Source organism: Phoca vitulina, unplaced genomic scaffold (genome assembly GCF_004348235.1).
Source record: "Phoca vitulina isolate PV1807 unplaced genomic scaffold, GSC_HSeal_1.0 scaffold4, whole genome shotgun sequence".
NCBI lineage: Eukaryota > Metazoa > Chordata > Mammalia > Carnivora > Phocidae > Phoca > Phoca vitulina.
Window position 1 is genome coordinate 72,749,553 of NW_022589707.1, and position 16,519 is coordinate 72,766,071.

Consider the following 16,519-nt stretch of genomic DNA (forward strand, 5'->3'; position numbering starts at 1 on the left):
CGGGACTCGATCCAGGGACTCCAGGATCATGACCTGAGCCGAAGGCAGTCGCTTAACCAACTGAGCCACCCAGGCGCCCTACATAAGTGTTTTAAGTGAATAATTTCATTAGTAACTCATGGTATTAACAGACTGATGCTTTTACTTTGACATTGTGGTCGCGTCACTTATGTAAATAGAATATTCATTTTCTAGGTGGTGGAGAGTTTAATATATTAATCTATTTACAAAAGAAGATACTCCAGAGCAGAACATAATTAATCATTGGTGATTCCGACTAGAGAATCAGCAACATGCAGAGGCAACAAGGGCTGGGATCTTCTTTTCTCCTCTGGGGAGTGCTGCTAAGTAGCTGGATGGTGTTAGATGTCCTGTTACGTGCTTGTCAAGTGAAATAGATCCTAACACTCTCTCTTCCTTGCAGAAATGTTATAGGGGTAAAAGGGAATATGAAATGAAACATGAAAGCAATAGAAGATGCTATGAAAAAGTCAAATGCTTACTGCATGTTAAAATGTAGCTTTATATTCATATTCCTTTATAAAAGTAACATAATTACTTTATAAATGTAATAGAACTACTTTGCAAGAATAGTATAATTACTTTTCAAATATCACTATTTATTGTTACGTTACATTCTGGTTTTATTTAGAATTGCCTTATTCTCTCAGTGATGAAATGTAACCAAATGAGTTGCCATAATTACATAGGCAACTTGAGATTGTAGCTATTTTAGGGGGGAAAAAAACACTTTTTTTTTTTCCTCTAAGTAGACAGAAATCTATTTTGACTCCACATAGTACTATCAGTACTATCAGAATATGGATTCCCTTCACCCGCTTACTGGAGATTTTAAAGTAAGAACCTAATTTTTTTTTTTTTAAACAGTGGCTAATTACATTCATTGTCAAAGGTATGGAATAAACTCTAGGGGATTTCTAATCTGATGGCGACTTTCAATATTTTATTAACAGGCTTTTAAATGAAGTACTGTGTGTTCACAAGCACTAATAGTGAAAGACTGTTAAAATGTTTTCTTTTTTACCTTACCAATCTGTTCCATTATCAATCAATAATTAACACTTAAGTTTTACTAGTACTTGAAGGATACATGATTGATTATTCATTGTTTTTCCAAATAGCAATCTAATGGTTTGGTAATACTAATCACAGAGAGAATGATAACAATGCTACCTGTGCTCTTTTCTTGTCTCTGAGCTACACAACGAAGATGGAAGCTAAGAACCCCTAAATGATAGAGCCAAGCAGTAGCTTCTTTAGAATGAAGATGAATGGCATCAAAGACCATTATTTGCTACTGCATGCTCTCGGTATACAACATACAGCTTCTTATTATTTATTTTTCCTAAAGACATTTATTGTCTTTATATCTAGAGCTGTGGTGCTCATCCGGGGGCAGTTTTGTCCCCCAGGAGACATTTGTCGATGCTTGGAAACATTTGTGCTTGTTACAACTGGGGGAGGGGGTTGCTCCTGGCATCTAGTGTGTAGAGGCTGAGGATGCTGCTAAACATCCTACGATGCACAGGACATCTCACAGCCAAGAGTTATCTGGTAAAAATGTCTGAAAAACTTCTCTAGAAGGACTGAAACATTTGAGGCAAGGGCAAATGTATGGACTTCTTTAAATGAACATAAATTTGTAAAATTGCTAATACCAATCAGCATTGGTAGGTAGCAGTTTTCTTGAGAAAAGCCATTTGTTAATAAGGTATAATGGTTAAGAGCAAATTTTTAAAATTCTTTTGTTGGCAGTAAAATGAATTTGGGCCATTTGGGGTTAGGGACATTAAGCAAGCAGCTCATTCAGCCTATGGTTAATTATTTTTTTAATTCAGCTTTAATGGAATCTAGTATTTTCTCTTCCACTTTTAATTGCATATGAATTTGCTGTTCAAAATACGTATACAATTCGTATATAGCTCCGGATGTGTAAAGAGAAAGAGGCTAGGTTAAAATGTTATCTCTGGAATTAACAAACCAAAAAAACCAAGTAGGTGGTTTCTTATTTTATGTTTCTTAATGCTTTCCTTGTTTTAATTCTGACTATTCATTTTTTTTTAAATTCTGAGTATTTATTTTTCTTGAAGATTTTATTTATTTATTTGGGGGAGGGAGGTGCAGAGGGGGATGACGAGGGACAAGCAGACTCTGCACTGAGCGTGCAGCCTGATGCAGGGCTCGATCCCAGGATCCTGAGATCATGACCTGACTCAAAACCAAGAGTCAGGTGCTTGATCGACTGTGCCACCCAAGCGCCCCTAATTCTGAGTATTCTTTCTTTTTTTAAAAAAAAAAAAAGATTTACTTGAGAGAGAGAGAGGGTGAAGAGAGCGTGAGTGGGGGAGAGGGGCAGAAGGAGAGGGAAAAACAGACTCCCCACTGAGCAGGGAGCCTAATGTGGGGCTCGATCCCAGGACCCAGAGATCATGACCTGAGCCGAAGGCAGACGCTTAACCAACTGAGCTACCCAGGTGTTCCTGATTCTGAGTCTTCTTAAAGATACTCAGAATCTTTACTCTTTTTTTTTTTTTTTTTTTAAAGATTTTATTTATTTATTTGATAGAGACACAGTGAGAGAGGGAACACAATCAGGGGGAGTGGGAGAGAGAGAAGCAGGCTTCCCGCTGAGCGGGGAGCCCGATGTGGGGCTCGATCCCAGGACCCTGGGACCATGACCTGAGCCGAAGGCAGACGCTTAACGACTGAGCCACCCAGGCGCCCCAGAATCTTTACTCTTTACTTTATGTGTGAAGTATCTCCAAGCTATAAACTGAAGAATTCTTGCTATGAATTATTTTTTTGCTCACCTTAGTCTTTGTTATAGTTTAGTTACTGTGTTCCAGGAATGAGTCCTTATATTTCACTTGCATTTGTAGTTAAATATTAGCGCCTGTTCCTCTGTGTAGTATGAAGAAAGCACAGGCATGTTTATGGTTGTTGCTTGTTCTGGTCCTACTACCATCTTTTTTTTTTCTTTCCCCTTCCCTTCTACCATCTTTAACGCAAGCTTGAAAGTGTCACCATCAAATTCTTGTCAATAAGAACTAGAGCACGTAGCAATATATGCTGTGGAAGGTTCTCCAATTGTGACTTCATTCTTCCTAAATACTCTTCTTAAAGATAATGTCTCATTTGAAATGTGATACTGTCTCAGCTAAAAAGCTATATCATATCAGATAGAAAGAATGGAAAGACTAGGGAAATATTGAACTCTTATGTTTGATTTTTGAATGCCAGTTGGATATAGTTATCCTCAGAAAATATGCACTATAAATTCGAGAACATGATCAATTGTATATGTGTATGCATGTATATGTGTGTATGTGTGTATATGTATATAATTATATGGGTGTGTATACCTATATTCAGATGATGTTCATAGTAAGCCTATGTTATATTTTGAATTCTTCCTATGTGCTAATTTTACTAGGAGTTCTGAACAAGATAGCTTGGAGTTGACTATTATAAGGTGTAAACCATTACGCTGAATTTTTTTTTTTCACATTCAGTATTTTTATTTAATTGTTTACAGACGAATTTACTTACCTCCCACCCTTTCCTTTAAGTTAGTGTGAAAATTTTCCATAATAAACTACTTAAAGAGCAGCTTTGGTCAAGAATGGAATGAAATAGCAAAAACAAAAACCAAAAAAACCCCCAAATCACTGCTGCTTTTAAAAAACCAACACTGTCACCAATTATATTCAAACAAAAACACACAGATGATATTTGCGCGAAATGTGTCTTCCGTGTTTCCTTGCGGCTGGCTCTCCTCACTGCCACGCACACGCCAGGGCTGCGTCAGCACATTTGTCAGTTTGTCAGTCTGTCAGTTTGTCGTGCTGCATGTGGGAGGCTCACTCAGCTTCCCATTATCAGGAGGCCCTGGAGGGAAGACTCTTAAGGTCTGGAAATCCCAAATTGTCCTGGCTCCCATCGATGGCAGCGGTGCACAGTTTGCGACAGTCTCGCTCGTCCACCTCCTAAATAGACACTTGAGTGAGGCAGTTCTGGTGGCGCATCTCCAGGGCTGTGTTGCGGTCCTCAGTCGTGGCTGGAAGCGTTCCTTGGCAGACATGTTGCCTGGATGCTCTGGTTTGGAATGTCTAGTTTGGACATGAAGGTCAAGCAGCCACGGTCATTGTAGTTAAAGAGCCCTGGGCAGCAGTCATGGCCCGCAGCTACAACGCTGTTCTCCGACACAAATGCCACACTCAGGAGGGGCAGGAACTCTCTTTCCAGAGTTGAGCCCTGCACACTTCTCGAGGCATCGGCAACGGATACGATGCAGTCCTGGCGGACCCAGGCCAGGCGGCTCCCGCTGGGAGACGAGCTGACCCCATGCACCCCGCCAGCAGTGCGGCTGCCCGCAGACTCTGACATCAGCTGACCAAGAGGCATCTTGCTGCCCCAGGGCATACTGGCTGGCTTTTCATCCACTTCTGGAGTGTAGGCAGAAGACACTCCGCATTTGAAATCACATGATCCTGCTGCCAGCAAAACATGGTTGGGATGCCAATCCAAGCTGAGGAAGTACCCTGAATTTTATAGGTGCCCATGATAGTGTCTCATTTTGCCTTTCAATCCATATTTTCCAATAATTCCTTATATCACACACATTCTGATTGCTTTCCTCCCTTATTAATACATATATCCTTCAAAGTGTGGCTGCAATCCCATCTTTTGTCGATCATAACCCATGTGATTTTACTTTCCTCTGAATTCTGACAACACAATTTTCTGTACCTCTTCAGTGGAACCCTAATATTCTTCGTATTGCGCATTACCTCATTTTGTGTATCCACTCTATTTTTGGGATCTAATTATCATTCGGGTGTTGTATATAAATTCCATTATCTAATTGCATAGCACCTTACATGACTTTGTTATTTTTTTAGGTTCAAAATAAATATTAATTTTAAAATACAAGGAGGAACTTGCTACAAGTCAGCATTCACATTCCTAGCAAAGCCTAGGTGCAGTAACTAGTATCTACTCGTTACTAATTACTAGTGCTCCTAGGACCTAGTATCTGTGTACGCACTGGATTCTGTGCTGCTCTGTACCAGTGAACGGAACAGGCAAAAATGTCTGTCCCCTTAAAATTTACATTCTGGTTAAAGGAAATAGGAAATATATAACAAACGTGATACTTAATAAGTTATGTTAGATGATGTTTGCATTTGCTTAAAGGTAGCTGAATGGAAATCTCAAGCCATAAAAAGTTCAGAGGTAGTATTCTATCTCAGAAAGCTAGGTTATAGGGGGAAAGGAAACAAAAGGCTATAATTTAAAGTGATTTTTACCAATTGTGTTAAACACAGCTGACAATGTATTAGAGTATTAAAGAGTGAGAGATTTTCAAAACTTGACATTTATTTCTGAGATTGCCTCACTTACTGTTTTAATTGAAGAGGAGGAGGGGAGTGTTTGAAGAGATCAGGAGTTAATTAGTAAATATTGCATATTCTTTTATGGCAGTATTAATTTTTTTTTAACTCTGCTAATTTCCAATGGAGGAAGGTAGACTTTTTAAAATTCTTTGTTGTTGGTAAAATATATTCTAACGTCAATTCAGATCTAGTATCACTAGTTATTTTTTTACCTTAGATGAAGGATTCTTCACATATCTGAACATCTCTTTCTGTTGGCCAGCTTGTCTGATGATGTAACTTACAATAAATAAAAAGGACTTTGGGTGCCTGGGTGGCTCAGTTGGTTGGGCGACTGCCTTTGGCTCAGGTCATGATCCTGGAGTCCCGGGATCGAGTCCCGCATTGGGCTCCCTGCTCAGCAGGGAGTCTGCTTCTCCCTCTGACCCTCCCCCCTCTCATGCTCTCTCTCTCTCTCTCATTCTCTCTCTCAAATAAATAAATAAAATCTTAAAAAAAAAAAGAAGGACTTTATTATACTTGTGATTCATTGCAAAATTTCTTAAGGTAAGGGAACTTTGATCTTTGAAAGTGACCACGAAAGGACATTATATCATTCTTTTGTGTTAATACATCTTTTAGAAACAAGACATTTTCGGTTGCTAGGGAACAAGAAGTTCAAAAGCCCACAAAACACTTAATAAAGGAGAAAAAAAATATAACCAAGCCATCCCACATTGCAAAATTTAAGTAAAAGTAAGTGAAATTGATTTTGTGAGTCTCTAAAGCAGTTGAGGTGACAACGCATCTCTTTGCCTGCCTGCATTAGTACTGAAGATGTAAGAATGGACTGCTGTTAGCCAGAAAAGACAGTGAAATGAGAATGATGGTGGGAGTTCTGTCACATTTTCTTTTAGTCCCTCTCATTATTAGGAGGTAGGATCGTATTCGTTCATCCCATTCATATATATTTTTGGACAATGTGTGCACATCTATTTTGATATTTTCAGCTTTTCTCTCTAGAATTTCTTCGCAGGATCTCACATTATTGTGAGGGTCATAATAGGAGTCTGAGATAATTTCATTATTTTGTAAAGTCGAACGGAAATTGTACATTTCTCCCAATAGAGCTTATTCTTCCTATGAATGAAATGAATTGAATGAGTAACGAAACGAAGGTGCAAAGTGGTAATTAATAATGTTAATCACAACTTTCAAAGCCTGGAGTCTTTCTTAGCATTTTTATTTTTTGGAAGAGTGAATCACTCGAGTTTATTATAGACTTACTATCCAGAGGCTGATTATTATTGTTATCTCTCAGCTGGGAGCTCTTCACAAATAGTTCATTGTTTTAATTTGCTATTGTTAGTGTGACAAATCACCAAAAATGTATTGGCTTAAAACACAAATTTATTATTTCACAGCCTATAGATCAGGAAGTCCTTCTCTTGGCACATGGCCCCTTTCCTCCATCTTCAAAGCCAGCAACATTGGGAGGATTTCTCCTCATGCTACAATCTCTCTGGTTTCCTCTTGCATAGTCATGTCTTCTCCTTCCACTTTTCAGGACCCTTGTGATGGCGTTGTACTTACCAAGACGGTCCAGGATAAATCTCTTTCTTTTCAATTCACCTGATTAGTAAAATTTCATTTCATCCTCAAACTTAATTCCCCCTTTGCCATGTAACAGCGTATAGTCGCAGGTTCTGGAGATTAGCCTGTGGATACCTTTGGGAGGCCAGTGTACCCCCTACCATAGCCATCCCTTCTGTCACTCAGTAATATCTGTGTGCTTCCTTCCACTAGTCAAACTTCTGCTTCTGCCCTGATCCACCTAACTATTGTTTCACATGTGGTTGAAAGAGTGTGATTGGTTCAGTGTGTTGTCATCATTTATACAAATCTTTTGTACCTGTTTACAGGCCATTGAGTCAGAAGTTAGCTGCTTCTAGATCTGATATGTCCTGATGCAATTAGTCAGGGGCCAAGGTCAAGGTCATACATTAGAATATTGCTACCCATTTGTAAGGAAATGTGTAGGACTCTTCATTCATCAGGGACTGTCAAAAGGAAAACTTGTCTCAGAAAGATGACTGTGGGCATGGCAAAAATCTGGATTGCCTATTCAGGATGAGTTCCATGGGAGGGAAGGAGTTGTCAAAATTTACATATTTAAGACTTAATATGAAGAAATTTGTTTCTCCTTAGGGAACTTTACTTATTTAAGAGCTGCCATTATCTTCCCCTCTGGGGGAGAAAACTTAGTCTCAGAATGTCAAGGTTTCCGTCCCAACTCCCTTCCAATAATCTCTAATGTTCTTAACTTTGCTACTTGGCATCTGGGTGACATGTGACAAGATGTGTAGTATATTCGCTCTTTTCTGTGCTCTTGGCATAGATATTGAAGATGAATGCTATTAAGAACTTGGCCAATCTCTTCAGCCTCCTTAAGGCCCCTCAGCTCTGGGTGGTTTGCAACATCATCCTTCAGCTGGAACTCTGCTCCCCACTTTCCATCGTCTCAAGCACTGCATTGAAATTCCCTTGATTCTTCACTGACGCAGTCTCCTGGCAGACTGATTAATTCTGAACTACCTTTCTTGTTCATCCCAGTGGCCCTTCCTATTTCTCCACATCCTGCTAAAGCCAAGGGAGATCTCGGGCAGAGTGGTATTGCAGATCCACTTGGCCTAAACATGCCATGTTACCATTTTATCTTTGGCTGCTTTGGGCAGTGGTTTGCTCCTTTACGATGTGAAATGGGACCCAAACTGCCTCCACTCTGATACTCCAAAGCCTGAATTTCAGTATTCTCATTAATGCAATGGTTAATTAAATGTATTTTTCAGGTTTCTTAAAGTGAGTAAATGATATAATGTATCTGAAACACCTCAGAGTGGTATAGAGTAGAAGCCTGAAAGTGATTGCTAATACAATCTTCTAGGTCATCCAAAACTTGGAAGCCGGTCTTACTCTGGGTTATCTGTGTTATTCCATGGTATAATAGTAAGTATTATGATTTCTGAACTAGTTCTTTAGATATGTTTATGAAGCAGTTATATCAATGAATGGTGTCACTATTTAAAGGTTACACTTGAGGTTATTTTTAAATGTATCATTCTGAAGATTATCTTGGAACTATGGACTTGGAGCCAAGAGACTTAGAGGTTTCCAGTGGAAAAAGGAAGGGACAATATATTCTCTGTTGTTTATGAATGTAATAGTGAATGGTCATTAAAGCCAGTTAATTAAGATTGTAAGAAAGCAAGAATGGACAGGTGACAGATATTCTTTCTGTCAAAACTTGTGGCAAGGACGGAAGTGAGAGGATTTGAACTGCAGAAAAATTAAAGCATATGAGTATATCATTCAGGAGGAAAAACGTCCCGTCTAGGATTCTCATTATATGCTACACTCTTTCTAGTAGAAGAAATGGAAACCAGTGTCACGCAGTGCAAGAGGAATTGACATATGATTTGCATGGAGCTCTGTCTGGTATCAGAAACTCATATTATTTTCACAATGTTCTTTTGTTTTATTTATTTATTTTTTTCTGGAAAGAGATTAGATAAAATGGTAAAACAGACTATTATTTTTTTAAAAAGGAAAAAAAGGGACACCTGGGTGGCTCAGTTAGTTAAACATCTGCCTTTGGCTCAGGTCATGATCCTGAGATCCTGAGATCGAGCCCCGCATTGGGCTCCCTGCTCAGTGGGGAGCCTGTTTCTCCTTCTCCCTCTGCCTCTCTCCCTGCTTGTGTGCTCTCTCTCTCTCTCAAATAAAGTCTTAAAAAAAAAGAAAAAAAAGGACTAGGAAGAGAAAACGGAATATTCTTAAGGTTCTGTTTTAAAAAACCATGTTAACATGTTAAATATTTTAGAAATGGGGTTTATTTTGTGGCCGGAAGAATTATAAATGTATGTACTTTGTAAAAATATATCATATAATCTTAAAAATCCACTTGAGCCCTTCTCCTCTGAAAACTTTTAGTAAACATATACCAGGAGACTTTCTGAGAGGCTTTGCAGTACCTCTTGCAACAACAAAGAATATTATATTCTTTAAAACCAGAAGCAAGGGGAGCCTGGGTGGCTCAGGTGGTTAAACGTTTGCTGTAGGCTCAGGTCATGATCTCCAGGTCCTGGGATCGAGCCCCGCATGGGGCTCCCTGCTCAGCGGGGAGTCTGCTTCTCCCTCTGCCCCTCCCCCTGCTTGTGCTCTCTCTCTCTCTCTCTCTCTTTCTCAAATGAATAAATAATAAAATCTTAAAAAAAACAGAAGCAAAAATTAGTTCTTTTGGTGGGGCAGTTATATGGTTTTAATTCATTTTTATTACCAAGAAACATTTCATATGTTGTTTTATACCTTACAAAGTACAACAGGAAATTTGTATTGGGACTGTAGATGTAAGTTTCCTTAACTTCATTTATTTAAAGTTTATTTGTGAATTAGGTACTGTCTTTTTTTTTAATTTTCTAAGCATTAAAAAATTACCCTAGAATCAATTTGAGAGAATATTCTGTATATATTTGAGAGGATCTGCATATACTTGAACTGAATTGTTTCTGATTCATAACCCATTTCTTGTTTAAAGAACTTATAATAAATCTGGCATTTGTAGGTAGTGACTTAATAAGTGACATTATGTTTAGTACATAATGCAAAGTACAAATTGTATATTTGGAACTGATCTCTACCAACTCTGAATTCTGTCATAGTCCCTATACCACAGGAAGAAGGTCAGACTTCATACAGAAGTGAACACGATATTAATAGCGCAGAGCCCACCTGCCTTTCGCTCCAATTAGCTTTATCGGTTTTACTGCAAAGAACTAAATGTCCTGGATCAATTACAGTGATGTTGAGGTTTATCTGTTTGTACCCCAAATCAATTAATCTTTTCAGGAACTCATGTTCCTGGATGTCATCTTAGGCTAAAATGAAAGAGAGAGCCTTGGGCTGGATGGAGTTGTTCATGGACAACCTGGTCTTTAAAATAGGACTCAATAATCTGCCCCTCAGCAGAAAGTGTAAGCAATCCAGTAATACACAGGAATCCCAAATAAAACTGAATATGGGGATTTTATATGACTAGATGACCGTGCCTTGAATAGTTGGGATGATAAACCTACAGGGTCAAAATTTAGACTATGAGAAAAACCTCATAGTTTGAATAAGTCAAAAAAATTTAGGAGTCAAAGCTTGATTTAAATCGTTTAAAATGATTAATTTTGAGTCACTTAAAAAAATGAAAACTTCATGTAAACCTAACATGTCCGGTTACAAAAAATGGTAGCATATGCATCTGTGTATATTTGAAACTAGTGTTTACCAGAAGCGTCCGTGGTCAGCTGGAACCGGGCTGTAGGACCTGTTGGTAGTATTGCAGAAAGCTGGAGTTCTGCCAGAAAAAGCAGGGTTAAACTGGTTCCTGCATGTGCCTGGATTCACTTCTCCAAAGACGGTAAAAACCTGCCAGGCCCTGGCTTTCAAAGATGGTTTAGTCATGCATGTGCAACCCATCTGTTGGATGCATAAGGGATTTCCTACTCGGCTCAGCCCTGTAGCCACAAGCATGGTTGCTCTTTCCCCTCACCCCACATTCTTTAATTCTTCCCTCCCCCCCCCCCCCACCAGGAGTGTGCGGGCTCTGCAAAACGGGTGCATCTGATGCCACTCCAGGGAAATCCTTCTGTAGACACTGATGTGAGGCAAAATTATAGGCTTCTTTTGCTGCCCAGCTTACTTTCAGCATAGTTTGATTCAGTGATTCAAAGAAAACAAAACCCCAAAGATTCAGTTTGCTAATGAAAAATATTTACACTATTACAGATTTATTGAACCGAACTTTAATGTAGACCTCAGTGACCTTCAACCCCTCTGTGTCATAAAGCTCTCTGTGTTACATGGATGAACCTTAGCAGGGGCTTCATTCTCTCTTTTTCTCTTGCTCTCCCTCTCCCTCTCTCCCTGCCCCTCTCTTTTCTCTCTCTCCCTCTCCCTCTCTTCATAAGGTTTAGCAGCATACGCTTTAATCTCAGTGGTTGTAGCTAGGGATAACCATGGGAAGTATCCTTCAATACATCTTTGCTCTTTCCCCTTCCTCCTACCTTGGTTCACTGCACAAGTCTGACCTACCATGCTTCCGTCCTACTGTTTTCTAGCATGGCCTTTCTTTTAAAATAAAAAAAAAAACACAAAAAAACCCGATGGCAGTTAATACCAGGTTTTGAATTCAGGGAGGTACAATTTCAAGTCACAAATTGCATACACAGGGGTGCCCGTGTGACTCAGTCGGTTAAGCGTCTGCCTTTGGCTCGGGTCATGATCCCAGGGTCCTGGGATCGAGCCCCACATTGGGCTTCCTGCTCCGCGGGAGCCTGCTTCTCCCTTTCCCTCAGCCGCTCCCCCCGCCCCCCGTACTCTCTCTCTGTCAGATAAATAAATAAAATCTTAAAAAAAAAAATCCTTTAAAAAAATTGCATACACAGATCATTGTGCTACAAGATATTTTACAGCCTGTTCACATGGCATGCTGTTTTGGCTAGCTGGTGGTCTTTTAGTGAATTTTTATTTACACATATGTATTTTTGACACATCCAAATTCCAAAAAGATCGAAATGAAGAAAGCAAAGAGTGGGTCTTTCCAATCATTGTTTATGGTTTAAAATACATTCTACCGTGAACTTATGAACCACATAAGCAATTATTCTTATTAATTTTCTTTTCTCTTCATGCAGATTTATGAGAAGTATCAGGATTTGTATACTGTGGAACCAAATAATGCACGGCAGCTGGTGGAAATTGCAGCCAGGGATATTGAGAAACTTCTAAGCAATAGATCTAAAGCTCTGGTGGTGAGTTTAAATTGGATCTGCTCATTTTATTATTTCCCATTATTTGTTTATTTTTCATACTTTATTTTCTTTAGTATGCTTCCTTTACCTTGGAAACGATGTCCATGTAACGTGTTCATAAAAGGTGAGAGATCTCAGTTAAATTGTGGAACCCAAAATAATCAGTGTATTTCTAATTATTAGTTTATTTTTTATGTTAGATGATTTTATAACATAGGAACAGTGTATTGGTACATACGTCTCTTTATCCATATGTAAGTTATGGGGCATATTAATCATGTTTAAATCTATGATACAACGTAAAACCCACAAATTGCCAGCAACCTTCAAGCTGCCTTTATAATCGTCTCTTTTGCTCTCACCCTGCCTTCCCGTCAGAGGTGGCCAAAACGCTAGATATTTGGTTACTCATTTGTTTTCTTTTTGAAAATAGATGTACCTCACATAAATGTTTTGTGAAACATGGTGGTTGTTAGTTTGCTTGTTTTTCAGATTTATTAAAATCATGTTGTAGTGTAGGTAACCATCGGCGACCTGCTTTCTTCCCTCAACGTTACGTGTGTGTGATTTATCTGGGTGTTTGCACGTAGCTTTAATTCACTCTTATTCACAGTTAAACATTATTTTATGAAGACATATCTCAATTGGTTCACTTATTCTCTGTTGGCAAATTATTATTTGAATTATCTCCAGATGAGTGTTACTATGAATACTGCTGCTGAATTTTCTTGAACAAGTCTCCTGGTACATAAATGCAGGGATACCTGTAGGGTGTTATATACATGATAGGAGAATTAATAGACTGTAGGTTACTCACAAAGTATGAAAATTGTTTTCCAAAATTGTATCAGTTTATACCTCCACCAGCTTTATATGAGTCCCCGTTGATCCATATTCTGGCCAATAAATGGCCATGTCAGACTTCTTAATTGTAGGCCATCAAATGGATGTAAAGCAGAACCTCTACTTCTTAGTAATGAGGCAGACATCTTATTTTATATCCATTCATCATTTTTGTTTCTTCAGTGAAATATCTGTTCATATCTTTTGCACATTTTAATTTTTTAAATTGATTTGTAGCTTATGTATTCTTGATGGTAACTCATTTAAGTTCTGTGTAATGCAAATATCTTTTTGTGTCTTGCTTGTGACTTGTCTTTTCATTGTCCTGATGGTGTATTTTGATAAAATACGCTCTTAATTTTAATGTAGTCACAGCCACCTTTTAAAAAAGTTATTAGTAAAAAAAAAGTTATTAGTATTTCAGGGTGTGTGTTTTAAGAAATCCTTCCCTATCCTGAGATTGTAAACATTTCTTATATATTTTATTCTAAAAAGTTCTGTGTCTTTCAGATTTATTTAATCTACCTGCGACTAATGTCAGTATTAGTGTTAGGTTGCACTTTAAATTAAATGTTTTTCTAACCAATTTTCCCGGGGCCATGTATTAGCTTGCATTACCCCAGTGAGCTCCAGTTATCAAGCTCGATCTCTGGCAGGCCCAGTCGCTCACCATATTCTTCAAAAGGATCTTGAGTATTCTTGAACCTTCACATGTAATCTAAGTTTTAGATTCAGCATGTCATTATCCAAGAAAATCTTTCCTGGGATTTTGATTGGTAATGCATTGATTCAGACCAAATTGGGAAGATTGATATCATTATGATATTTTGTCCTTCTATTCTTGACATTGAGCAAGTTTTTATTCTATTCAATAAGATTTTAAAATTTCTTTGTAAAGTTTCTGTACATCTTTTGTTAGATGTAGTGCTGGACCTTATGTTTAGCTTCTCTTAGTCTACAAATCACAGCACTGTTACAAGAATTTGTCCCAGGACAACTCTGAATGTCCTGTTTACTTATCACTCACAGTTCAGATTTTTAGCTTACTATATTTTATATATATCTTGGCACTCAGATATTTTGCCTGCTTTTTTGGCACTTATAAATCCTTATGTTTCTTAAAATATCCAGGATCTTGTTGTAACGTAAAAGGAGAGTTCTTTGTACTATTTGAAATGCCGTATTGCCAGAAGTTGAAACATTTAATTTTTAAGAAATATACACATGAGTTATCCATGGTAAAATAAGTTTTCATTACTGAAAGATTCAAAGCATTCTTCTCTTCAATTTTGGGTATGTGAATACCATTTTTACACATCATTTACAAACGTAAAGTGTGTTTTCAATAAAAGTTTAATAAAAATACGATATGTACTTTCTACTTAAGTGATTAATATTCACTCAGTGACAACGGAAAAGGATTCCAATTTTATTAATTTTTATCAGCTTACCTTTTTCCTCCAAATGTAAGAAGTAGATAATCCGGACATCAGAGTCCCATGAAAAATGATCACAGAATGAAATATGATGTATCTTGCCTTAATTGGATTAAAATGGGGTCTATTGAGACTTTCTTTTTTATCATTTGGAATTGAAGGTCTAGACACCTAGTTCATTATTTGAGTCCTATGGGGGGATCAGTGACTATCCTAAATGTATGAATGGCAGAATACAGAAATCACAATGACTAATTAAATGTGGAATTAGTTAGATTATATGTCAGGGAGGAAGAGTCATGTTTGTTTTCAGACTAAATTCTTTATTTAACTTTTTTGACTCTACAAAAACAGAAAACACATTATTTCAAAGGGAAATGTTTTGAGGCTAATTGAAAAACAGGTGCTACATTGTGCTGTAAATGAATGCAAGATGGCATTATTAATTAACTTCTATTTTTGTTGTAGGCTTATTCTCAGGGTGACTTCTTGACTAAAAGAACTTAATTTATCTGGGTGGGATGCCAATGTAATTCCACAAGTAAATATACTGGAAGAAATCGTGAATGTACAAATTTGAGGTAGATAAGATTTAATACCAGTTAGACCTTATGAGTATTTACTAAGTAGCATTATCTAATTATTTCTCATAATAATGCTAAGCTCTTGACATCATTATTAGTGTCATTTTTTCAACGAGAAAACTGGGTCTTTGAGAAATCCTCTAACTTGCTCAAGGAAATTTATCTAATAACTAATGTATGTCAGTGCTTCTTAAATTTTAATGAGTGTTAGTTCACCTGTGGCTCTTGTTAAAATGTACAAGCTTATTCAGTGGACCTGGCAAGAGATACTACATTTCTAATAAGCTCCCAGGTGATACTGATATTTCCGGTGTAAAAACTATACTTTGAATTAGCAAGAGTGGAAGAGCATTCAAATTCAGGTGTGTCTGACTTTAAGATCTGCATTCTTACCTACTATACACATATATCCTTTGGCCTGAAAAAAGTATATAATCATAAAGAGGAAGAAATGAAGGCTAGGGAGTATGCTATAAATTACTGTTCATTCAGATTGATTAAGAATTGCACTACTAGGAGACGAACCATGAGGGACTATGGACTCTGAGAAACAAACTGAGGGTTCTAGAGGGGAGGGGGAGGGGGATGGGTTAGCCTGGTGATGGGTATTAAAGAGGGCACGTACTGAATGGAGCACTGGGTGTTATACGCAAACAGTGAATCATGGAACACCATATCAAAAACTAATGATGTAATGTACGGTGATTAACATAACAATGAAAAAGAATTGCACTACTAGGTATTTACCCACTCAAAATACAAACGTAGTGATCCAGAGGGGCACCTGTACCCCAATGTTTATAGCAGCAATGTCCACAGTAGCCAAACTATGGAAAGAGCCTAGGTGTCCATCAACAGATGAATGGATAAAGAAGATGTAGTGTATATATGTACAATGGAATACTACTCAGCCATCAAAAAATGAAATCTTGCCATTTGCAATGACGTGGATGGAACTAGAGGGTATTATGCTAAGCGAAATAAGTCAGTCAGAGAAAGACAATTATTATATGACCTCACTCATTTGTGGAATTTAAGAAACAAAACAGGGGATCATAGGGGAAGGGAGGAAAAATGAAACAAGAGGAAATCAGAGAGGGAGACAAACCGTAAGAGACTCTTAACCATAGGAAACAAACTGAGGGTTGCTGGAGGGGAAAGGGGTGGCAGGATGGGGTAACTGGGTGATGGACATTAAGGAGGGCATGTGATGTAATGAACAATGGTTATTATATAAGACTGATGAATCACTGAACTCTATCTCAAACTAATAATACATTATGTGTTAATTAATTGAATTTAAATTAAAAAACAAAAGGAAAAAATCCTAAGATAGAAAAAAATAAATAAATAAAATCTTTAATGGATTAGTAAAAAAAAAAAAAGAATTGGATATTCCAGTT

At 37.7% G+C, this 16,519-nt stretch overlaps 1 protein-coding gene and 1 pseudogene across 2 annotated transcripts in view; one reads left to right on the top strand and one right to left on the bottom strand.

The window, feature by feature from the left end:
• The window catches only part of CACNA2D1 (calcium voltage-gated channel auxiliary subunit alpha2delta 1), a 491,057-nt gene that overhangs the window by 95,527 nt on the left and 379,011 nt on the right, over positions 1 to 16,519 (top strand). For both annotated transcript variants that reach the window (XM_032402277.1, XM_032402278.1), the window contains exon 3: positions 12,137 to 12,253. In XM_032402277.1, coding sequence (XP_032258168.1) covers positions 12,137 to 12,253 — 117 coding nt within the window. The remainder of the gene's footprint in view (positions 1 to 12,136; positions 12,254 to 16,519) is intronic.
• Positions 2,788 to 4,569, bottom strand: LOC116630521 (annotated as a pseudogene).